Raw genomic sequence first — 25,002 nt, 5'->3', positions numbered from 1 at the left:
CACAACCCTGAGATTATGACCTGAGCCAAAATCAAGAGTCGGATGCTTAACTGACTGAGCCACCCAGGTGCCCCTATTTTTTAATTTATTAGAGAGAGAGAGCAAAGTGCACAGGGAGGAGGGGCAGAGGGAGAGGGAGTCTTAAGCAGACTCCATGCTGAGTAGGGAGCCCAATATGGGGCTCGATCTCAGGATCCCAATACCATGACCTGAGCCAGAGTCGGACACTTAACTGACTGAGTCATCGAGGTGCTCCTATTTATTCGGTTTTTTATATTTTATTTTTTTTTAAGATTATTTATTTGAGAGAGAGAACATGAGCAAGGGGGAGGAGCAGAGGGAGAGGGAGAAGCAGACTCCCCACTGAGCAGGGAGCCCAATGTGGGGCTCATCCCAGGACCCCAAGATCATGACCTGAGCTGGAGGCAGACACTTAACTGACTGAGCCACCCAGACACCCCTGTTTTTTATATTTTAGAAATCTTTGAAGGATAGCATTAGCTAAAGGTATACCTTAAGTATAGTGTGGAAAAAATGGAATACTTCCTTTTACTTATGGGTGATTTTTGGCAGGGAGTGGGTGAATAGGTTGGTGATTCTCCAAGAAGTTGGAAATGAAGTTTGTCCTCTGGGGGTTAAACTACTCAGATCTACATCTAATAAGAGCAGTATCATGTGGTCATTAAGAGCACAGACTCTAGAACCAGATTGCTTGTGTTCAGATCCTGATTCTGTCATTTATTAGTTGTGCACGTTGGGCAAGTTACTTACCCTTTCTGTGCTTCATTTCTTCATCTATAAAATGGAGATACTAACCTTCTGCCTAGTTCCTAATGTTATCATGGAGGGGTAAATGAGGGAAGTCCTGTGTAGTACTGGGTAGGAACAGGGCCTCACATGGAGTGAGCACTCATGAGTGTTAGCCATTTGTTATTAGCTACTAGGGAGCCACATGTCTCTCAGAGCTGAATAATATGTGAATTGGTGATTGTCAAATATCTGAAGAAGTAATGCTCTTTTTTCAATTAAAAATTTTAATTTAGAGCGCCTGAGTGGCTCAGTTGGTTAAGCCTCTGCCTTTGGCTCAGGCCATGGTCCCAGGGTCCTAGGATTGAGTTCCGCATCGGGCTCCCTGCTCAGCAGGGAGCCTGCTTCTCCCTCTCCCTCTGTGCCTCCCACTGCTCATGCTCTCTCTCACGCTCTCTCTGTCTCAAATAAATAAATAAAAATCTTTAGAAAAAAATTAGTTTAAAAGCCAGTGGAGTAATGAGTGGCCAGCAGTGAAACAGAAAGTGAAAATCAGTGAGGCAAAACTAGTCACGTACGTGTCCAGATAAACATATTGAATCTGGATTTGGTCGCCAGAAGGGGGTTCTTTGGTGTAGACAGAGCTGGTTTGGCTGGCTCACTAGTGCCATCTCCCTTTAAGTCCATGCTCCCAGAACAACCTTGTGATGCCTAATTCAACTTCTTGGACTTCTTGATAACTGGAAGGGTCTGGAGGTGGTACCTGTATAGAGGATGTAGGTGTTGTAATTTCAAGTGTGAATTCATAAATGGACCGTGGGATTAATAAATGGTTAGAGCCATCCTAGAATGTCTTCACCTCTCTGGGTACCATGAAGTCCTGTTTCTGGACCTCAGAGGCCAAAAACGAGGCCTGAATTAGGGTCATTCACCAAGGTAATGCTAGCCTTGGAGAGGTCTCTGGGTGGACAGCCAGTCAACTTTTTTCTGACCACAACCCTTCCTTGTGTCTCTCTTCAGTATTGGCTTACTGGTGTGGATTTTTTTTTTATTTTTTAGCCTAAATCCTTCCTTTTACAGAGGAAGAAATTGAAGCCCAGAAAGGTTTAATGGCTTGCCTCAGATCACATAGCAAGTCTGTTTTTAGCCAGGTCAAATTATCAGGTCTTCTCTTTCAGGCCAGGGTTCTTTTCCTGGCATTACCTGGAGATTAAGGTATCCAAAGCATTTTTTTTTTTCCAGTACAGCCAGGAGAAGAGTGTCTATGTAAACACAGTTTTGGACACCAAATGTTGGACATTAAGTTGTATCACAGAGCAACAGTAGATGATTATCTATAAGGGGTCACAACCTCATTCTTACTTAAGTGCTTATAGCCCATATGCAAATCTCAGCTGTTAAAATGACCAGCTCAGTAGCGATGTTGCCTGAGGATGAAGCCATAGTTTGCTGTTAGTGAAACTAGTTGGCCAACAAACTTCATGTGGACATATCTGCAGCCAGTGTAGACTTGAGACATAAATGCCCATTCAAGGAGACAAATTGACAACTAAAGACCAGCACTCTCTTTGGTGTTTTAGGCTTTATGTTCCATTCATTAGGAACCTCTGCTTGCTTAAACACCTCTGATAACTCTTCACTGCCCATGGGTGACTCTTTCACCTGACAGACCTGCCTCTTGGTAATCTGCCCTTGCCCTCTCCCACCATCCCAGCCTCCTCTCTGATCACCTTTCACATGTGCCCTGCTCTGCAGCTTACAGACCATAGTCTGTTATGCCTCAGTGCATTTGCACATGTTGTTCCTTCAGGCTGGAATGCCTCTTGTCTGCCTGGTAATCAGCCTTTAGATTCAACTGATACATCTTGTCTCCTGTGGAGGAGCCTCACCAAACCCACCCTGAACCTTCCCCACCAAACAGAGGAGACTTTCTTCTTCTTTGTTATTCTCATACCTCAAAGTTCTATTGGTATTTGTTTACACATCTAACATCGCTCTTAGAGTATGAAATTCTCCCAAGTCTGGAGCCATATCTAGTTCGTCTTTGTATCCCAGAGCTTAGCAGAGTGCCCAGAGCGCAGTGGGTGCTCAGTGTTTGTTAGGCAAATGATGTTTTTGTCAAATGACGGCCTTTCTCTTTGGACATGTGGATGAAGCCCTTTCAGTATGCATCATCACCATCTCTTTGCTCTGCAGTTTTCTCCTAAGCAAGAGCTTTCCTTCTGAAGTGGGAGCATGGAATAAGACCTATGTCTATAAATGTCATTACAAAGCCTAAAACCATCAAAGCTCAAGGGATGGCATGCCTTTTGCACTGTGGCAGCTAATTTGCCTTGTATTTTTCCCCCAAGGGCTAGAATCCCCCTTCCCTTGGGCAGTACTGGAGGGGTGCTAACAAATTCTCTTTCTCCACATCCATCACTATTACCAGGAAAAACCTCCCAAGTACCTCAAACCAGATTTGAGGATAGTTTTCTTCTCTCTGTCAGTCATCTTCTGGTCATACCTTTCTGAGGCTGCTCTGTAGTGATCCTGCTTAGATCAGAGGGTGCTCTACTGGGCTCCCATCAATAGCACTGACTCTTACAGTGGCATCAGCTGTTTCTGAAATTGGCTGATGTCAGCCCTCATGTTTTGTTTCAGTTCCAAACGTGGCCTTTTCATGAGATGACCCTATATGCTGGCGTCCTCTTTTCCCACTATACCCTGAGTACCACTATAATGTCACTGAAGAAAAAAGAGAGGCAGCTACCGTGGGGTTACAAATGAGTAAGAACAATACCAGGAAGGTGAAAGTCCTCAGTGAGCCAAAGCTTTACAAAATGTCAGCCACCAAACATTTATTTTTTAAGCTCAATCCAGAATAAGAAGGTGAACAACCTATCTTTGAATCATTTCCTCATTTGTAGCCAGGGGGTAATAATGACCTATCCTGCTTGCCTCTCAAGGTTAGTGTGAGAGAAGAATGAAATCAAGTGGAAGAGTCCCTAGGAAAGAGTAAAGTAGTGGATTCAGTCTTCAGTATGCATCAGAAACACTGGGGCTTGTTTAAAATGCAGATTCTTGGGCTCAGTCTAAGCAATTCTTACTATATAGGCTTCTGGTAAGGCCCTGGAGTCTTCATTTTCAACAAGCTGCCCCCGGGAGTCTGATGCTGCTGTTCTCTCAACCACGTTTCAGAAATACCAACCACTGCAAATCAAATAGCAAGTGTAAAATAGTTATTTGAGGCAACTTTACTGTCTTGGACCTGGAATCCAAAGACTTGGGCTAAATCCCAGCTCTGCCAATTCCTAGATCCATGACCTCAATTCACAACCTTCTCTGTGAACCTTAGTTCCTCATATGTAAAAAGGAGATAGCAACCTCAACCTCACAAAGTTTTGAGAATTAAATGAAAGCATATGTGAGCAAGCCTACCTCAGTGCCTAACTCATGGAACTTAGTCAGTGTTTTGCAGAGTGGGAACTAAGTGTCCACGACTTCTGGAATGTGGTGTCATGTTAACAAACACCCAGCAAAAGATAATCCTTGGCATCCGTCTTAAGTGTCATGGAAATCTGGATAGAACCTTAGAGATTTAGTCCAATCCTTTGATTTACAGCTCATGAACTTGAAACTAAGAAGGGAGGATGGGAAGCCCAAGATGCATGAGGGTACCCAATCACATGAAATGTGTTTAGTTTTTAGACAGAAAATTATTGCCCAGTATACTGAAAAAGAAAAAAAAATGAAAAATCTTTGTGGCATAGTGGCAGAACCACTATTAGAAACTTTTGAGAGACCTTGTAGAAGGGGAGCAGTGCCCAAGTATGATTATTTGATCCACACCTGCCATGTACCAGGGATCTATTAGCAAAATAAAGGTGGAAATGGCTAACTGGCTCAGTTTTCAAAAAGGAGGAGAAAGAGCTCCTGGGAAAAGTAAACTCATAATCCCTTTGACTTGACTCCTTCATCAAATCCTAATGGAATTCTGTGGAATTTTGCAGATGATAGGACAATGAGCACTTAGAAAAGAGCCCATCACTAGGATTCAGCAGTAGTGAATTAGTCATGACTTCATGTTTTCACTGGGTTGCAAGTCATGAGACCCTCTCTTGATTTCCACAAGGCATTTGGTAAGCTTTTTCATGATATCCTGACAGTAAGAATGTGGACAGGAAACCTAGAAAAATCAGATTTAGGAATTCAACGCACCCAGGAGGTTGGGGCCCTATACTGGAGAGTTGGGATTCCTAAACACCTTGCTGGGGCTCACGTTGAAGAAAGGCATGGGATTTGATGTCAGCAAGGTGGCTTTTAATCTCAGTCTTGCACTTCCCAGCAGTAACCTTGGATGAATCACCTAACATCTCTGGGCTTCCCTTGCCCGGTCTGTGCTATAGGTATTCCTCATGAGGTTGTTACAGGGACTAAACTAGATGATGAGTATAAAAGCCCTCTGTAAACTGAAAATGCTTTATAAACATTAGTTACCATCATCATTCTAGTACTGTAGTTGCTGATAAGGAGGTTCCTGAGTCATACGCTTATGTACTGGGCATCTTTGGATGCAGGGTGAGCCTGGTATGGGCCTCATGTAGTTTGATCTGGCACTAGATAGATACAGGCTCAGAGCCATTCCTGTGTGTGGTGCTTAGGGACACATCAAGAGAACTCTTCCCAGAGGAGATTGAGTGCTCTGTTGGAGCTGGACCTGGAAAAAAGAGGAGACAGCCACCAGCCTGAAGATGGAGGAGGCTAGAGGAGGAGCTAAGACAGCAAAGGCTTGGGAAAGCCTACATGGCTGGATCAGGAAGTGGAATGGGGCAGGAGGTGGCCAGAGCCATGACCCTGGTGGGGAAGCTGAAGGAAGAGCCCCAGGAGGGGTGCCTGGGTGGCTCAGTCAGTTAAGCATCTGACTCTTGATTTCAGCTCAGGTCATGATCTCAGGGTTGTAGGATCTAGCCTCGCATCAGTGGGGAGTCTGCTTCTCTCCCTCTCCTTCTCCCTCTCCTCCTCCCCCCACTCTCGGGCATGCACTCCCTCTGTCTCTCAAATAAATAAATAAATCTTTTTTAAAAAGAAAGAAAGAAAAAGAAATAGCCCCAGGAGTCTTGAGTGCAGTGCACCCAGGCAGGCTTTGTCTTTGGACAAGAGCACTAGGAAAAAAGTGTAAGGAGGTGTTTGTTCCAAATCTTGGGACTTCTTTTTGTTGTTATCCATTTATCATTTTAAAAAGCAGCACTTAAGGGGCGCCTGGGTGGCTCAGTCGTTAAGCGTCTGCCTTCGGCTCAGGTCATGGTTCCAGGGTCCTGGGATCAAGCCCCACATCGGGCTCCCTGCTCTGCGGGGGGCCTGCCTCTCCTTCCCCCACCCCACCCCCGCTTGTGTTCCCTCTCTTGCTGTGTCTCTCTCTGTCAAATAAATAAATAAAAATCTTTAAAAAAATTAAAAAATAAAAAGCAGCACTTAAGTGTAAGAAAAAAATGCAGACAGTACCAAAATGGTAGAAAATCAATGCTGTTTTTAATCCCTGCTTCCAGATGTCTCACTACTTAAAAGGAGAAACTGATAACCAAGTAGTGGAGTCTTCCAGATGTTCTCTGAGGATTATGCACATAGAGTTTTTAAATAATAGAATTATAGTGTACACTCTTTCTGATACTTGGATTTTTTTATGTAACGCCTTACCTCATTATTTTTAACAGCTGCATAATATTCTATAGTATGCATGTGTAATTGTATTTAGCCCACTCCTATTTTTTTTTAAGATTTTTTTTCTTTGACACAGAGAGCACAAGCAGGGAGAGTGGGAGAGAGAGAAGCAGGCTCCCTGCTGAGCAGGGAGCCCAACGCAGGGCTCGATCCCAGGACCCAGAGATCATGACCTGAGCTGAAGGCAGACGCTTAACTGACTGAGTCACCTAGGTGCCCCGAGCCCACTCCCTTAATAGACACATGACTGTTCCTAATCTTTTAGTATTAAACAGGGCTGGATATGTGTTCTAGCTCATTCGTACTAATATTTCTCTGGGCAAAATTTCTTTTTTTTTTAAAGATTTTATTTATTTATTTGAGAGAGAGAGCACACATAAGCAGGGGGAGGAGCAGGCAGAGGGAGAAGCAGGCTCCCCGCTGAGCAGGGACCCCGACCAGGAGGCTCAGTCCCAGGACCCCAGGATCATGACTTGAGCCGAAGGCAGATGCTTAACTGAGCCACCCAGGCGCTGCCTCTGGGCAAAATTTCTATCAATGGAATTTCCAGGACTCCTGTTTTAGGAAGATGACTGCTATAGTCATGTTGAAAGAGAGGAGGAGCAGAGACTGGAGAAATGGTCAGTAGATGGGGGCAGCAGTGCTCACCTTTCAAGATTCGGAAGCTATGGAGTCTCCAGGAGCTCCCTTCCTTGGTTGGAGTCATCCCAGCCAATAGAGGGCCCCACAAGAACACAGTTCCTTGGGCTTCAGATCATCTGAGCAGAGCTGCCTTCTGAGGAGAGGTCCGAGTGATTCATTCATTCACCACTTCTCACCCGAGTGCTCACTTGGGTCTGCCAGCCTTGAAGGCTGTTGCCTTCAGCCTCTCGCATCTCATCTGGTTCTGAAGAATCAGTTTGCTTGGCTCCTCTTCAGGTTTCCAACTTGTGAAATGTGCAGATTAGTACCTCTCCTGCCACCTTATCCTGTCCATAACTGCCAGTCCAAGGATCCTTGCAGTTGCCTCTGGCAGCCATAACTGCTGAATCCTCTGCCAGCTGCTCTAGGGACCTAGAAGAGCAGCTTTCCACCCAGGGCCAGTATCCAAAGGCAGGAGGGGGAAGTACAGTCTCCAGTGTGACCTTTCACCTCCCAGTTCTGGGTGGTTTAGGCCCTTTGAAGTTGGCCTTGAGGAACCACACACTTGGGTCTGAGCAGCCAACAGCTTATCGCATCTGGTGATCAGTCCTTCAGTGATTCCTCCCGAAGTCTGGATTTATGGAGGTCAGATGGATTCCACCTAGGAGGGGCTTCCACTCATGACATGGGGAGACGGCTGCCCCTCTTTGAGGGAGAAGCAGTTTTCATGGCAATGAGAAGCCCTCACACTAGTTCCCCACACACCCACCCACCCACCCACCCACTGAGTCCTTTGTAAGCAGAGTGGGGGGAATCGAGAAAGCCTGCAGCCTCCTGCTCACATTCCTAGACACCGACTCACTGCGCCCGCCGCCGCTGGAACAGCAGAGCTGTGTGAAATGTCAAGAGGAGTTATGCTCATGGGCTCCCTGGCCCCAGTCTCTTTGTGGCTTGCATTTTCTTCCATCTGCACTCTGTTCATCAGATGGAAATCAGAGGGTGCAATTAGAAGATAATTTGCTAGTTCCAGACTTAATTGGGGGCCCCCTTCTTGCCTGATCGAATTACAAGGGAACATAATAGATTTTTGGTGAGAAATAGTTGGCTCTATCGCTGGGAGAAAGAGAGCTCCCAGCTTTCCAGCTGGATGGGCGTTTTGGTATCCTGTGTGTTGTTTCTCCTTTCCACCCTGCCCGACCTCCTCTGTTGCTCCTGTGTGGCCCCCAGGTTGGGATCCCAATCACCTCAGAGCTGGCTCAAGAGGTTTAAACTCAATTTGAGACCCAAGGAAAACAGGAAGCCCTCTGTAACCTCATAGGGTTGACAAATGTTGAAGCTGGAAGCTATTTAGAGACCTAACCAAGGCCCAGACAGAGGCAGCGACTTGCTGAAGGCCACATAGCTAGCCCATAGTGGTAGTAACAATAGTCTTAATGATATTAGCAGCTAACATTTATCAACCCTTAATGTGTTCCAGACTCTGTGCCAAGGGCTTACACGCAGTGAATTGTCGCATTCAAACCCAGACAGTCTGGCTCCGGGCCCAGACTGAGCTCCAGCATAGCGATGGTGGACCTCAGTATAGAAAGCCTGGGTTCGAACCCTGGCTTCTCCTCTCACTTATACAACTGGGTAACCTCATACAAGCAATTTAGACTCTGTACTTCAGTTCCTCCCTCTGTAAAAAGGGAGAAAGCATAGCACTACTGACTACTGTGGGTTAAAATTCATTCATATGAATGAATGCTGTGAGCAGTGCTTGGTGTAGAATGAGCGCCCATCCAGTGCTTACTCCCTGCTGGCTGCCTCTGGGGCTGAGCGTGGTGTCTGTGTGCCAGTAGATAGATGTGGCTGAGTTCTGCACATATGCCAAAAGCTAGTCTTCACTATTAGGGGCAGTAAACAGTGGTTGAGGGCCTTGGCTGCAGAGTAGAGGTTGGCAAACTATAGCCCATTGCCTGTTTTTGTATGGCCTATGATTTTTACATTTTTTAATGATTGGGCATGGGGAAGCAAAAGAATGTTTCATGGCACATGAAAATTACATGAAATTCAATTTTCACTGTCCACAAATAAAGGCTTATGGGAAAACAGCCATGTCCATTTGTTTATATTTTATATATGGACACTTACACACTGCAGTGACAGATTCTGTATTTGTGTAGGCCTGCAAAGCCTAAAATTTTTAGTATATATGCTGCCGAAGCGAGCACTTGCAAAGCCTAAAATATTTGTTCCCTGGCCCTTTAGGGAAAAAGTGTCGTGACCCCTGATCTACACTCACACTGACTGGGTTTGAAACCCCGCTGCACCACTTACTAGCTGTTTGTCTTCAGGTTATTGACATAACCCTTCTGAACCTCAGTTTCCTCATCTGTTAAATGGGGATGATAACATCTACCCCCATATATTAGCAATTTAAGTATGATAGATAACAAATGGAGAGCACTTACCACAGAGCCGGGAACATACTAAGTGTTTAATAAATGGTATCTTATAACAGGGTGCAAACACAGTCTCTCTTATCACATTCATTGTTACCCATGTTTCCAATCAATAGAGGAATGGGAAAAGGTTCCCTTGTATCCCAGCCACCACCTTTGCCACAGACTTTCCTGTCACGGTGACAGGGTGACTTCAGTGGAGAGGAATGTGTGCCTGGTGGGAGAGAGCTGCTGTTACTCCCTCAAGTCCAACAGTGAGGTCTGGACATGTCCCACTTCAGCAACCTTGCTTTTCCTCTCACAGTCCTGCAGGCAAAGGGATAAGGGGCTTTCCCAGTGGTGGGCTCTGGTTTGGTCATCCCATCTCAGCTGGTACTCCTCAGCCAGGCCGCCACTCCAGATACTTAGGCCCAGCATCCCCACAGGCACTCCCAGCCTTGTCCTCCATCGTGCCCCATTTTTCAGTTTGAGAAGCCTGGTTGCCATGGACACAGCAAAAGAAGCACCACTGCCCGCTGAGGCCAATGGATAGCGTTCTGGCAATGAAAGGAAAAATGAGAGTTAACAGGTGACCTGGGCTCCAGTTCCTGGGCTGTCTCCAACTTGCAGAAAGGCTTTGAGGGAGATATTTCCCCTTAAAGAGTCAGAATGAGCTCTGGGCTGAGAGCTCTTGCTGTGGAGCTCTCACAGGGGCTACATTTAAATCCCAGCCCTGGGGTGCCTGGGTGGCTGGTCGGTTGGGCATCTGCCTTTGGCTCAGGTCATGATCCTGGGGTCCTGGGATCGAGCCCCGCGTCAGGCTCCCTGCTTAGTGGGGAGCCTGCTTCTCCATCTCCCTTTGTCCCCCCCACTCGTGCTCTCTCACTCTCTATCGAAAATTAAAAAAAAAAAATCTTTAAATCCCAGCCCTGCCCCTGAACAGTATTTTGCCCTTGGGTTAGTTAGCTAATCTCTCTGAACCTCGCTTTCCTTGTTTATGGAGCTAATTCCCATCTTGGAGAAATAAGAGAGTGCTATACAGGGCTTGCTACGTGGAGAAACATCAGGTGTCAGTTGACACTCTAGGCGTCTTTTCCTCATGCTCAGTACAGCTCTGCCCAGAAGTGGAGTGGCAACCCCCATTGGCTAGCTCTGGGGGCTGTCCCCAGGCCAGGCAGAGGAAAGAGATGAATGGGGACCCTAGCGCCAGGACCCAGTAGATACCAGCCGGAGTAGAGAGAGGGCAGCTCTCTGGACCTGGGTCTCTAGTGTCTAGACCTGCCTCCCCAGCCCAAGAGACCTCCCCCTCTTTGGGGGGGGGCGTGGCTTGGCCTGGAATTGCTATCCTGTGCTTTCCTTCACCTCCGAGCAGAGTTAACTATCCTTTGGGCAGCTCCTCAGGCTGGGGACACTTGGAGGCAGATGGGCTCGCCCTCTCTCTCTGCCCTGCCCTTCCCGAACTCAGGGATGGACGCTCAGCTAGTCCTGGTTATTGTCTGTGGCGCTAGCCTGCAGCCTCCCTCCAGCCCAGCTCCACCCCTTGCCTGCAAGGTCTATTTCCTAATAGCTGCTCCAACCACACACCTCGGTTCCGCGAAGAGCCCCTCCTCTTCCTCCCTCCCTCCCTCCCTCCCTCATCAGGGGAGGGACTGAAGAAGAAGGCTAACTTGACAGCAGCGCTTCTTTCTTAGCTAGTCACCGGCCCCGGCCCAAGAATCCCTGTGTGTGTGTGGCCTCTGCAGAGAGGTGTTTCTCCCGGAATCCCGAGGGTCCATCGGAGCTTCCGAGAACTGGGGAGGAGCCATCCCAGCCATGACCCCCTGCGGGAATCTGCCGGGGGGCAAGTGGCCCGGAGTCCTCACGCCCCTCCGGCTTCTCCGGAGGGAGAGGTGAGCCCTGGGCAGCCCGCCCACAGCCAGAGGTGCCGGGAGCCCTGGGCCTGTCATGGTGGCCGTCCGCAGCCAGCCTGAGGCACTCCCAGACAGGTTTGCAGCTGAGCTTGTTTATCTGGTGTGGGAAGAAGATGGGGAGTTACTTGTCCGTCCCGGCTTACTTCACCTCCAGAGACCCCTTTCGGTGAGTTGGGCTCTGAGTCCCCCTCTCCATCTTCTCTTCTGGCCCCTGGTCCTGAGGGGAGGGCAAAGGCCTCCCTGAACCTGCTTCTCAGATTTCACTTGTCCCTTGACCATCGGTACTGTCAGAAAGAAGCTAGCAGAAGCTCTTCCCAAGCAGAATAGGCCTGGTGAAGGCTTCCACCATGTTCTAGGAATGGTGAGGTGAGGGATATGCCCAGACGGAAGCTCCTGGGGAACTCCGGCTCTCCTTCCCAGGCACACCTGGAAGAGCCTCCAAAAGATGCCGGTGACCCTGCCTGTTCTTGGTGTTACTGCTTCCGGGGGAAGGGCACAAATAGGGTGCTTTCTTCCAGCTTTCACATGTCTTACCTGCAGGCCGTACTGTCTGCCAGGAATTTGTCCCAACAAGCAGGATGGGCAGGTTTTGTCAAACAGCATAGAAGCTGGCAAGGCCTGGGTGTGGGCAGCCTGGTACACAGTAGGTGCTCTATAAACGTTTTTTCTATTAATGGCAAGCACATTTGCCTCTGGCTCTAAGGGCTTTTGAGCTCCCAGGTGACTACAGTTGCTAGGGAAAGGCCTGGGCAGGTGCTTCCGAGACTGGGGCAATTGGCTTTGGAGTGTCCTGAGCTTCCGCCCACCCCCCCACCTCCTCACTCCCGCCCTGCGCAGACCAGGTCCCCAGGCCTGAGACCTCTGCGGGCCTTTTACTGCAGGGCTTCTCAGAGGGAGATGTGGAAACTTTCTACTTCTGACCTGCCTTTCTTTGCTCTCTGCCCCACCCTACCTCCAACAGAAACTCCCCAGGGGGTTTCTGGCCCTCAGGGTCCCTCCTGAATGGAGCCATTCCTGGCCAGGGTGGGGCTTGTTTTCATTCTTTGGGAGCAGCCTGTTGTTCCAAGGGCTGCCTCCCCCTCATCAGTGGTCCTAGTCGACCTCTCCCTTTTGGCTTCCCCAACCCAGCTCCATGCCCAGACCTCGCTGCCAGGATACTAGTCAGGTGGCCATGCCCTGAGCAGAAAAGCACAACACCATGTGGTTTCCCGGAATTACTGGACCCTGGTAGAGTGGTGGGAAGCCTTTGGATTTGGGGGAGGGGGGAGGGAACTGGTTCTCAGTGCTAACTCTTCCAGGCATCCTGTTAGGCACTTTATCCTTTGATTCTCTCAAAGCCTGATGGCATTATGTATCCCCATTTTATGGAAGAAGCAACCACTTTCAACATAATTAACATGTGGGGTCTCTCTGGTCAGCCTTTCCCGTCTTCCTGGGTTTGTTTCATCCTTCAGGAGGCTGCACCTTCCTCTGCTCACACACCCACCAAGGGTAAGTCTCAGGTTTGCTTTTCTTTCCCAGCAGAGAGTCCAAAAAGGGCCCCCATAGTTTGCCTGGCACATTGAAAGGATGGCAAAAATTCTTTTCTGAAGAGCCAGTGGGAATTGATCTTGAGTTTAGGAGTAGGTTTTACCATGTGGAATCAAGATGCCAAGTGTTTGAAGTAGCCACTAGTTTAGACCAGGGCCTCATTAATCCCTCTTACTCTTAATCCTGGAAAGGCAGCATGGGGGAGGGGTTGTTCCCTTAGGAGCGAGGAATGCCGTGCCCCTTTTAATCTCTGAGGACAACTCAGGAGCTGGAGCAGATAATGAACTCTCAACCTGGACCTTTTGAGGTTCATGCCACCAGTGCCGCCCAGGTCTGCCTGTTCCTTGTCTTGCTGTCTCAGTGCCTCTGGGGAACTGACTACCTTCTCTCTGCCCCAGTTCTGGTTTGCCCAGCTGGAGTCAGGGGGGTACTGACTCACTTTAGCCCCTCCCGCCTCCCTCAAATGAGAGGCCACATTCCTGGAGCCACTTCTGAAGAGATAGCATGCAGGGCTCTGTGCCCCACAGGAGGGAGCACCCAGACCTTCTGCTCTCCCAGGTATCAGTCTGATCAATCACCACTGTCACTGGTCAGAAAACTGCTCCCACCATCAGCCCCCTCCCTTATTACAGGGCATCCTGACCAGATGCCAGTCCCCTCCTTAGGCCTCAGTTTGCTCTGCTGCAGAGCATAGGGGTTGGACTTTCTGGGCTCCTGAACACAACCCTTGCCAGATTCTGTGAAACAAATTAAGTCCTTGACCCCAAGTGTCTGGGGGAGTACAAAGTCCACAGGAGTTCTAGGGCTGTGGTTGAAGGAAAGTGACGCAACCAAATTCCACGGGGACATGATCAGGCGTGACAATGCACAAGGGAGGGACGAGGGAGCAGGGAATGAAGAATGTAATTTCTGTACCCTGTACACCTCTGCCGAGTGTGCGGTCTTCTCTGCCAATGCCACTAGTGAAAGGGGGGAGATACAATTATAGGTGTGCTTCCAAGTAAGAAAATGCCTCCAATTGGAATTTACAGAAGAGGTCAATTAAGGAGTGACTTTTGTCTGATATCTTTTTTTTTTTAATAGAGTGCTTGTTATCTTTTTTTTTTTTAAGATTTTATTTATTTATTTGAGAGAGAGAGTGAGAGAGAGAGAGCGCACAAGAAGGGGGAGCGGGAGAGGGAGAAGCAGACTCCCTGCTGAGCAGGGAGCCTGATGCGGGACTCGATCCCGGGACTCCAGGATCATGACCTGAGCCGAAGGCAGTCGCTTAACCAACTGAGCCACCCAGGCGCCCTTTGTCTGACATCTTTAAAGGATTTTTTTTTTATAGAATTTCCCTTAATGTCCAACATTGATTTAATGGGTTTGATTTACACATTGTCTCTTGAAGAAAACAAGTGTATCTTTGTATTCTAAAGCAACCCATGTTTAAAGGGAAAAATTATTCTTAACTCTGCCCAGCTTAGCAGTAACATTGGCAGCTGCCTTAGGTCCTCTAGGACTCTTTATCTGAAAAGTGAAGGACTCAGATCAGGTGAGTGATTCCTATAACTCCCCAACTCATGTGGCTCCTCAGAGACATATAAGCTCTTTTCCACTTTTTCCTAATCATGAAGGCTTTACCCTTAACTTCAGTATGACTGCACACATTACTTGAATCTACAGGTTTCCTGGCTTTTGGTTGGAACTGAATCAACACACTCTGGTAACACTTCTTGCTGATGGGAAGCTTATTATGTGTTTGGTTAATTTTTTTAAAACAGGATACCAAGGTGTCCATAATAATTACAGCTTCATTGACAGCCTGTTTCAATCTACAAGGTCTGCAGGAAAGAGGAGTAATAAAGGGATTTTCAGTGGTAGGAGACTGGGTTCTGATGGGCCAGTGTCTCTAGGCCCCTGTTATATCTGCCCTTCTGTGCCTGGGGGAGAGTTGGCATCCCTGGTCACAGTACCCTCAAGCTGTGACAGAGAGACCTGCCCATTTTCCCCTTTTTAGCCCAGTCAGAGCTCAGAGGCAAGGGGCTGGAAGCAGCTTCTCCCCAACAGTCTGTCTGCTCATTCAGGGGCTAAGGATGAGCATCCAACCAGGCCTTTACCAGGACATGGGAGGGCTTGTTCTTTAACCTTTGTAAATCCACTGTAATAGTGGCTACTTCAACCACATAAGGTTGAAAACTTAACCTGTAAACATTTGATCTGAAGAATGTGCATGTGAACGAGGGCTGGGCCAGTGTCTTATATCACTTGGCTTTTCCCAGCACAGCACCTTGCCTGTTTGGTCTTGCAGATCCTAGATGCACAGTAACTATTTCCCAATTGATAGGAATTGATAATAATCGATTGGCTTCTAATTGATTCAATAAGTAATTCATTTTAGGACCTTCTCTACTCACAGAAATCTGTTTGGTTCTGGGCCAAGATACAGATCCATATTGCTTAGGCATGGAGGGAAAGGAGTCTGCCTACTTTTGCCCTTGGTGTTCTCAAATTAAAGAGGGGAGGGAGGGAAATGAACATTTACTGGGTACCTGCTCTGAGCCTGGGGTCATTCTAGGCATTTGTACGTAATTCTCATAAACTCATGAGGTTTTATCACCAATGCACAAATGAGGAAACTAAGGCCCAGAGTCATGAAATAACTGGCTTGAGGTGACATAGATAGTAAATGGCAAAGAAGAAATGTGGACCCAGGTCTTGAAAAGTTATTTGTGAGAATCTCAACCTGATTATCTTCTTTTTTTTTTAAACTGTGTTCCCTGCTAACTCAAAAGTCCTGAGTTTGGGGTCTCTGGCTGGATTGGTCAGTGGAGCATGTGACTCTTGATCTTGAGGTTGTGGGTTCAAGCCCCACATTGGGTGTAGGGATTACTTAAAAATAAAATCATTAGGGACACCTGGGTGGCTCAGTGGGTTAAGCATCTGACTCTTGATTTTGGCTCAGGTCATGATCTCAAGGTCCTGGGGTTGAGCCCTGGGTCAGGCTCCATGCTCAGCGGGTAATCTGCTTCAGATTCTCTCCTTCTCCCTCTGTCCCCCCCGCCCCACACACACACCCTGCAACCCGCTTACGTACTTGCTCTCTATCTCTCTGTCTAAAATAAGTAAATAAAATCTTTTTTAAAAAATAAAAATCTTAAAAAAAAAAAAAAAAAAGTCCTTAGTTTGGATCTGAGCTGCCCACTGAAGTGACCAGCAAGTTTCAGTTCACTTTGCGGCTCCCCAGGCCCTCTACAGTGCTTTGGGAGAGGAATTTTGGAGGTTGTCCTCAGTGCATGTGGACCTCTCTCTCATCTCTCCTGGCTGGGGCATTTCAGCTCTATTCACTCTGGTTGCTTGGGAGAGGGTGATGACTGATGCCTCAGACCTCGGTGCATGGCTCCGCCCGTGGCTCCACGACTTCTAAGCTGGATGCCCTTGGGCAGCCCACAGCTAGGGCAGATTTTGACTTAAACTTGAAACATAAAAAGATTGAAAGCTGGAACAAGGCCTTGGCTTTGGAAGAAACATATTGTGGCCATGGCCTCCAAGAATCTGAAGGGGGAGTTTTTTGGGGTAGCACCTTAAATTTTCAGAGTGTGTTTTGGATTCTTAAAAAGGCAGAGACAGCTGGGGAACACAACGCTATGGACTAAAGGAAGGAGAATCATTGTGCCAGTTAATATTCAGTACTTGGATTTAAGGAGAAACCTCATTACATGTTAACACTAAAGGGACTTCAGCTCTCAGGGCTCCAGCCTCATTTTCACAGATGCAAATCCTGAGGCCCAGCTTAGTGGATGTGCTGCATTACTCAGGTGATGCAGTCTAGTGGAAATGGCTTCATAGCCAAGTACACACAAGTTAAATCCCCAGCTCCATCGTGTATGTATTGGGCGACTTTGCAGAAGTGACTTGACTCTGCTTTTCAGTCTCTGGTCTATAGAACAGGGATAATCCTATCACCTTGCAGGATGTGGTCAAGATTAGAAATCATGGAAGTAAGGCACCTCATATAGTGCCCAGAATATGGTTGGCATTCAAGAGTTAGGTAACTAACTCTCCTTAATATCTAAACTAGGACTCTAAGTCTACCACTCCAGTGACCTGAGAACCAGTTGTGTTCTGTGACAAAACAGCTTAGGGACCCACAGCCAGCCCTCCTATCAGCTGTTCACCTTCCTGTTCTTCAGACACCTGCGGCAGCTGACTTCAACTGTGTAGCTGGCCGTACCCTTCAAAGGCATTCCTTGACACAGATGTGTGCATTGGTGATGTCGTTCTCCAGGCAGGTGTTCTTCCCAGAAGCCTGGCGTGGCTCTCCTGCATGTCTGCACTCGTTTCTCTCCCCACTCTCCTGGGCCTGGCCAGGGCTACTTGCAACAAACAAAAGCAGGATATTGGCAGTGGAAAGGAGGACGTGTTCTGGTACTCCTGTGCCCTGCAGCACACATACCATTGAGAGGGTGTAACAGGGCCCAGGCCTGCAGTTAGGTGCAAATACATGTGCACCAGCTTTTCTCCACTGCAGATAGCAGAAGGGCAGGACCTGGTGACCGTGAGCCACAGAACGCTTATGCTCCCATCTGGACTGCTGGTTCTTGCTACTCCCACCATTTTCAGTTTGGAAACCTTGGCAAAGGGCTTACTCTGCTGGGCCCTTTGTTAGGTGCTGAATCTACCAACAGTAAATGGGACACTGCTCTTGTCCTCAAGGAGTTCACAGTCTAGTGAAGGAGAAAGACAGGTACCTAAGAGCTTCAAGTCAGAAGCTGGGAGGCAAGAAGGAAGCCCCTGCTTCTAGTTCTATCCTTTGCTAGGCTCCACAGTCATTCAGAACTGGATTTAATGTCCTCACTGCTACCCAGAAAGTAGGCGGTAATGTTGCCATTGCACAAATGAGAAGTGAAGTAGCCAGCCCAAGATCAGTTAGGTGGTAAGTGGTGATTCTGAGATTTGAACCTTGGATCATGTAGGGAAAGACCTAGATATGCACAGAATTAAGGGGATATGGGGTATAGTCTAATTACCTCATTTTACAGATGGGGAAACTATATGCAGAGAGAGAAAGGGCCTTGTGCAAGGGCATATAGCTCCCAAGAACTTGAACCAGGCCTCGTCCCAATTCGGAGCTCACCTAGCATGCCTTTTACATTGAAAGGAATTTGAACTGCATGCCCAGAACAGGGTCTTCCCCGCCACCTCCTATAATTCATGGTTCCAGTTGCGCCATTCTAGATACTTCATATCCATACTCTTGAAGTCCCTGAAGTTCAGCATCCAAAGAACGAGGAAATGCTATAGGATAGGAATGACTGGTGGCAGAAGCCATCAGTGTTGAACACGCAGGGGGATCTGGATACTCCATAAAGAGATTCTCAGGGCCCTGCTTCTCTAGACCTCCCTAGCTCAGTTGCTTTCCACAGCTGCTTCAACTCCTTCCTGTCTCCCTCCTCTACCTCCTGCAGTGCCCAGAAGTAGTGGCGCCCATTGTGACCTCTCACCTTTAAGTTTTGTTTAGACTTTCTCTTCCCCAACTCATTAAATTTGTATATCTTTTATATCTGCAGTGCCTAGCAAGCTACTATAATAATACGCTTGCTTTGCTCTTCACAGTTTGCAAAAGGCTTTCCTCATATAGTAGCTCTCTTAGTCTTCACAGTGCTCTTTGTAGTAAGATGCTATTAGTCATATTTTGTCAAGGAGGAAAAGTGACTGAGAGAAGTTGTCCAAAGCTATCCAGCTAGTGGAGGAAGTGGCAGATAATGTGAACAGCTAGCATTATCATCTTTAAGAGCAATTAACACTGAGTTCCTACTGTACTTAGCCTTTTATATAAATATCTATTTGGTTTGATACATGTTATTTCATTTTCACAGTAGTCCATTTTACAGATGAGGAAACTGGGGCAAAAAAGTGAGGTAACTTCCCCAAGATGACATGAGTTGGCAGGGTCAGGATTCACACTAAGAGGCCACTCCATCCTGCCTCTCAGAAGCAAGGATGTGGCCAGGATGGGTGGTACAAAGTGTTGACAACAAGAAGAGAGTCTTCACTGGAAAGATGGCATGGGCTCCGCAGGCCAGGAAGCCCTTAGCTCTGGGTGCTGGGAAGCTCAGAAATGAGGAGGAGCTTATCTTGTATAGACTTGGCTTGAGAGCACACCTAACCTGAGGGGTGGAGCTTTACAACCAGATAACTTGGAGGAGAAAGGAGTTGTGGGTCTAACATGTATCTCCCACAGTGCTAATGGAATTTTGCCCCCCCCCATTATTTTATTTTGAAAATTTTCAAATATATAGAAGAGTTGAAAGAATAGTTCAAAGAATACCCATGTATCTTTCACCTAGATTTGTTAACTTTGAGCCAGTTTCTCTCTAAGTATTTACACACAACACACACAATGTACTTTATTTTTGCTGAACTATGAAAAGGTAGGTTGTAGATGTTTTGACTTTCACCCTTATTCTAATATGTTTCTTCTAAAAATTCTGTATAACCAAAGTATCGTTACTGCACCTAAGAAAATGGATAGTAATTTCACAATATAATCAAGTGTATAGCCCAAATTCAGATTTCCTCAGTTGTTCCAAAAATGTCACTCATGGCTGTTTTTCAATCCAGAATTGAATCCTAGGTTAAGTGTTACATTTGGTTGCTGTGTCTCTGGGCTTTTTTAATCCCTGTACTTTTTTCCCCCTCATGACATGAACTTTTTGGAAGAGTCAAGACCAGTAGTCTTACAGAATGACCCACATTCTGGATTTGCCTGATTGTTTCTTAATGCTTAACATAATTTTTTCACAAGAATGTTACATCAGCAATGGTGATGGTGATGGGTAGGTTTTTGAACAGAGGTGAGATTGAGCTTCTTTGGTTCATCAAGATACCTGTCTAGACCAGAGGTTCTTAACTGGGGCCATGACTAGGTTTCAGTCCTTGACACACACACACACCATACCTAAATAATAAGCACATTTTCCTTGTATATGCCTTTTTCTGAGAGGGGCAGCTTCTTTTTTTTTTTTTTAAGATTTTTATTTATTTGTCAGAAAGAGAGCACAAGCAGGGGGAGTGGCAGAGGGAGAAGTAGGGAGCCTGATGCAGGACTCGATCCCAGGACCCTGGGATCATGACCTGAGCCGAAGGCAGACGCTTAACCGACTGAGCCACCCAGGTGTCCCTGAGAGAGGCTTCTTGACCCTTACTAGATTCTCTAAGGGCTTCAAGACCCAAAAAGGTTAAGGTCTGCTAGGTGAGGCAGGCAATACAGAACTGGTTTCTGGGATCTTCTTGACGCTGAATCAACTTCCTTTGGGGGGATGGCAGTAAACTGTAACTTTCCCTCATCCTGGCTTTGGATCAAAGAGAGGTCTGTCCATTTTGTTAAACCTGGGAGCCAGAGACAGCCTGTGTATCCTGGTTCCAAGGATCCAGAAGAATTTCTTGTCTCCTGTCTTTCAGGTGTTCAGAATGCCAGGATTCCCTCACCAACTGGTACTATGAGAAGGATGGGAAGCTTTACTGCCACAAGGACTACTGGGGGAAGTTTGGAGAGTTCTGCCATGGGTGCTCTCTGCTGATGACAGGGCCTGTCATGGTGAGTGAGACCCTCTTGGTCATCAGAGTCCATTGACGGCCCCTCTGATTCCCCATTGCCTTTCATCTTCTAGTCTTCCATCAGCCAAGGCCTCCCCTTTTATTTCTTCAGTCATTTAATAGATGTTTGTTGAGTACCAGTTAAGTGCCAGGTAAGATCCTTCCCTTAAAAACTTAACAGTCCGATGTTGGGAGTGGGTGGGTGGGTGGGTGGGCAGGGAGGAGACACAGTACAATGGGATTAAGGCCTCAGAGGAGAGCATTACAGGTTGAGGAGGATACACCCAAGTTGTGTGCAGAGAATCAGAAAAGGTGACCCTGGAATGGGCTGCTAGAGAGTGGTTCCACCTACCTGCTCCAGAAATGGGCTTTAAGCCTAGTCACAGATTTGCCAACCCTGCGTTGGAGGAACTGTGCCTTTCTAGTGGGGATGATGACTTCTGGCGACTTGCTGTCATGGCTGAGACCAAAACAGTTTTTTGTAATCTCAGAAATGACAGGGAGGCACCAATCTGACTCGTCCTCTGGAAGCTCTAGGGCAGGGAGTGCAAAGGTGGATTGTGACTGGGACCTGTAGATCCTTGATTGGAGGTCACTCACCTACCCCTACCCTCCAGCAGTGACGGCTCACTTCCTCTGTCTGTCATCTGTCTACCCTTCTCCCTATCTGCTCACAGGTGGCCGGGGAGTTCAAGTACCACCCAGAGTGCTTTGCCTGTATGAGCTGCAAGGTGATCATTGAAGATGGGGATGCATATGCCCTGGTGCAGCACTCCACCCTCTACTGGTAAGGTGGTGTCCATCCTCCCCCTAAGAGTGGCCAAGAGAGAGAAACAGATGGCATGGCAGTGTGAGTTGGGCAGAAACAGTACGAAGGTATCAGAGCACTGGATTCCTATCATCGCAATGCCCGTAACCACCTCGGTAATCTGTAAGCAGACAGTTAACATCTCTCTGCCCTCTGTCCTCTATTCTACTGTGAGAATAATGACACTCTGCCCTGCAGTCCTCCCAGAGGGAGAGAATGGCTGGGAAGGTGCTCTCGGAGAAGGATCCCAGAAAATTAAAGGCAAAAGCCCCTTAAAGCTCACTCAGTCCAATTGCCTCAGTTGACAAAGAAGGCTGAGGCCCAAAGAGGGGGAAGGGACTTGGTTCTTACTGAGAGTCAAAAGCAGAGCGAAGAGAACCCAGGCCATCGCACCCACACTCCCAGCCTACCCCAGGGACCCTGGGCTCCTCATTCTGAGCAGCCAACTGGAATCATGGCAAGGATGGTAATAGTGGGAATGTGGGTACTATTGCCTGAAGCCACGTGGTGCAGTGGTTGCTGGGGCTTCCAGGTGGGGCTCCAGGATCTTAGCCCCCTTTATGTTCGTCTTCCCAGTGGGAAGTGCCATAATGAGGTGGTGTTGGCACCCATGTTTGAGAGGCTCTCCACGGAGTCTGTTCAGGACCAGCTGCCCTACTCCGTCACACACATCTCCATGCCAGCCACCACCGAGGGCAGACGGGGCTTCTCCGTGTCCGTGGAAAGTGTCTGCTCCAACTATGCCACCACTGTGCAAGTAAAAGAGTGAGTATTTTGAGGACCCCTAGAGTAGGAGTTCTTAACATAGAGTCCTTGGATGGGCCTCAGGGGTTGCAGAGCTCCCTTCACCCTCATCTCCTATCTTTCTCCTGGAGCTCACTATGCTCTAACCCCACCTGGGCCTCGGCACTTACTCTTCCCTTTGCCTAGCTTGCTTCCCGCCAGATACTTAATGCCAGAACGGCTCACCTTTCATGCATGAAGTTTCAGATCGTGTGTTCTTTGAAATTATCTGGCTTGATTATGTATATTAGTTTATCATCTGTCTTCCTGACGAGTTCCTTCTGGAACTTAATCTTGTTCAGTACTGCATGCCCAGGGCCTAGAACAGTGCCTGGCATGTAGTACATGTTCATTGATTATTGTTTTGTTGGTTGAGTAAATGAATGGAGGAAGGAAAAGAAAGAAGTTAAGACTTCATCCTCTGTCCAGGCCAGAGACCAGATGGGGAAAGAGTCTGTATTTGTCTAATACCATTAATGAGGCACCTGTGGTTGCCAGCCCCATAAATAGTGACTGTGCATTTACTGTGTGCTGAGCACTAGGTACTTGCAGTATAGGTGAGAGGTACGAGGGTTGGGGAAGTCAACAAGAGGTGAGATCTGCACTAAAACCTCATTAGATGAAGAGGGGAGGGCATTGTGTTCAGTGCAGGGGTGGGAGTCTGTGGTTGTGTCTGGTATAGATTGGGTGGTTGGGAGTAGCCAGAAAGGGGGCTATTAAGTCATGTAGGGATTATGAAGACTGAGCAGGTCTTTTGAGGGATAAGCAACAAGGTGATGCAACCAGGTTAGCATTCTAGAAGGATTGCTGGGATGGGTGTTGGATGGGAGAGGAGCAAGCCTGGTAGTGTAGAGACCATTTAGGAGGCTATTGAAAGATCAGATGAGAGGTGTTGGTAACTATGGTGATGAAGTGAAGGCAGGATTTTCGAAGACAGTGAGGGTTGGGGTGCATGAGAGAACTCCAGATAGGGAAGATGTCATCCAAGTCTCTGGCGTAGGCCACTGGGTGAGAGGGGGTGCCCTTCACTGAGACAGGACACCCTGTAAAGAGCATTGCGTTTCCCCTGTGAGTGGTCTGGGTTTTGGGGGCTGGTAGGAGCCTGGCGCCTGGTGAGCCTTCCTGCACAAGTGAAATTGGTCAGGTGCATTTTTAGGATGTCTTCATCCTGACCCAACTCTTGTCTGGCCCAGGGTCAACCGGATGCACATCAGTCCCAGCAACCGCAACGCCATCCACCCCGGGGATCGCATCCTGGAGATCAATGGGATCCCCGTCCGCACACTCCGAGTGGAAGAGGTACAATGTGTGTCCAGTCTGTCGTGGGTGTGGGACATGGAACAGACCCTCTGGGACATCAGGCTGTGGCCTTTGCCTTTCTCCACCCCCAGTCTATCTCTGTCTTGCCACTGAGCCTGTGACCACTGGTGACCTCCTGTATCAGCCTGGCACATTCCCAGGACAGCAGGGATGGCCTGACAGATGGGATATCTGACAGGATGCCAGGGAGAGGGCACTATGGGGCTGCTGGCAGCTGGAGGCCACCATTAGCCAAGTTGAACATTGGCCATACTGTGCTTGGATCATCTGGGCTGACGGGTGGCCTGGGTTGGGACAGCCTGTGGGAGCCAGCCTTACACTGCTCTTGGCTACAGGTAGAGGATGCAATTAACCAGACAAGCCAGACGCTTCAGCTCTTGATTGAACATGATCCTGTCTCTCAGCGCCTGGACCAGCTGCGGCTGGATGCACGACTCTCCCCCCACATGCAGAATGCCGGACACTCCCATACCCTCAGCACCCTGGACACCAAGGAGAATCTGGAAGGGACACTAAGGAGACGCTCCCTGAGGTGCTACCTCCTATCCTGATTCCATGCTGACCCATGCCTATCCCTCAGATGAGGTTGAACTGGCTTTGGGAGGCCAGCAGAAAGGGAACCCGCCAGCCAGGGACGGGCCATGAGGATTGTGCTGACCCAGCTACCCCCATAGGAATCACAGTTCATAGCCAGGGCCTGTGCGTGATCTGACCCAGCTGTCTGCCAGGTTTCCTTAGAAACCAGAGAATCAGCCCCTGTCCACTGAACTCCTGAGCTAGACAGAAGGCAGCAATGCCGGCCCCTAAAGGACCAGCAAAGGGAGGTGCAGGGCTCAGAGGCTGGAGTAGGGGCACAGGGAGGATTAATAAGTATAAATAAGAACACTGAAAACTATAAAGCAAGAGATGAATGCAAGCTGTTTTAGATTTGAGGGCCCAGTGGTCAAAACCTCAGGGTTGTCCAGGTCCAACAGGAGGGAGTGGTTGCCCTGGATGCAGGTGCCAAGTGGGGAGACTGAAAGGAGTCTGAAGCAGTGGCTCTCTAGATGGACACACCTATACCATGCCTTTGAGCTGAGCTCTCTCCCTTCACATATCACATCATCTCTCTGAGCTTCTGTTTCTGCATCTGTGAAGTGGGGTTGTAAGACAAAGGTGGCTGTCTCACCAGTTATCTAAGGATTCAGTATGGAAAGGGATGCAAAGTAGCACAGTGCCAGCAAAGGGTCAGCACTAAGTGAGGTGTTGTTAATATCTCTAGGAGTCAAGTTCTCTATCTGCCCTCCTGATCAAACAGACTAAATCACTCAGGGCCCTTGCCTGGCATCTTTTGGAAACAGGGCCCTCCCCACAGGTTGCTGGCATGAACTTCTGGCTGCCCTCTTGGCCTCGGCACAAGTGAGCTGGTAGAGGTAGGGCAGGGAAGGCCTGAGAACGTGGCGGGGGAGGGGGGAGGCAGTTGGCCAGAGAGCTGCTTAGATATCTGGAAGGCCATCATGCAGGAGAGACGGCAGCTCACCTTGTGTGCTTCTGTGGGCACGGTTGGTGAGAGGCAAAGCAAAAGAGCAAGGGCTAAGAAGCT

The 25,002-nt window shown here is 48.1% G+C and overlaps 1 protein-coding gene and 1 long non-coding RNA gene across 7 annotated transcripts in view; one reads left to right on the top strand and one right to left on the bottom strand.

The window, feature by feature from the left end:
• The window catches only part of LIMK2 (LIM domain kinase 2), a 56,775-nt gene that overhangs the window by 19,859 nt on the left and 11,914 nt on the right, over nucleotides 1–25,002 (top strand). For 3 of the 6 annotated variants that reach the window (XM_078060755.1, XM_036074546.2, XM_078060756.1), the window contains 5 exons: nucleotides 20,375–20,510; nucleotides 21,187–21,296; nucleotides 21,894–22,082; nucleotides 23,294–23,399; nucleotides 23,756–23,952. In XM_078060755.1, the coding sequence (XP_077916881.1) occupies nucleotides 20,375–20,510; nucleotides 21,187–21,296; nucleotides 21,894–22,082; nucleotides 23,294–23,399; nucleotides 23,756–23,952 (738 nt within the window). Of the gene's footprint in view, nucleotides 1–11,136; nucleotides 11,568–20,374; nucleotides 20,511–21,186; nucleotides 21,297–21,893; nucleotides 22,083–23,293; nucleotides 23,400–23,755; nucleotides 23,953–25,002 lie in introns of those variants that run through there. The other 3 variants (XM_036074547.2, XM_036074550.2, XM_036074548.2) reach the window with 3 other exon arrangements.
• On the bottom strand, nucleotides 9,529–11,063 carry LOC144379796 (uncharacterized). Its single transcript, XR_013443182.1, has 2 exons — nucleotides 10,854–11,063; nucleotides 9,529–10,048 (listed from the first exon to the last, which is right to left on the bottom strand). It is a non-coding gene; the product is annotated as an uncharacterized LOC144379796 (long non-coding RNA).

Source organism: Halichoerus grypus, chromosome 13 (genome assembly GCF_964656455.1).
Source record: "Halichoerus grypus chromosome 13, mHalGry1.hap1.1, whole genome shotgun sequence".
NCBI classification, from domain to species: domain Eukaryota; kingdom Metazoa; phylum Chordata; class Mammalia; order Carnivora; family Phocidae; genus Halichoerus; species Halichoerus grypus.
The sequence above is the reverse complement of the archived record's forward strand: the minus strand, read 5'-3'. Positions and strand labels throughout refer to the sequence as shown.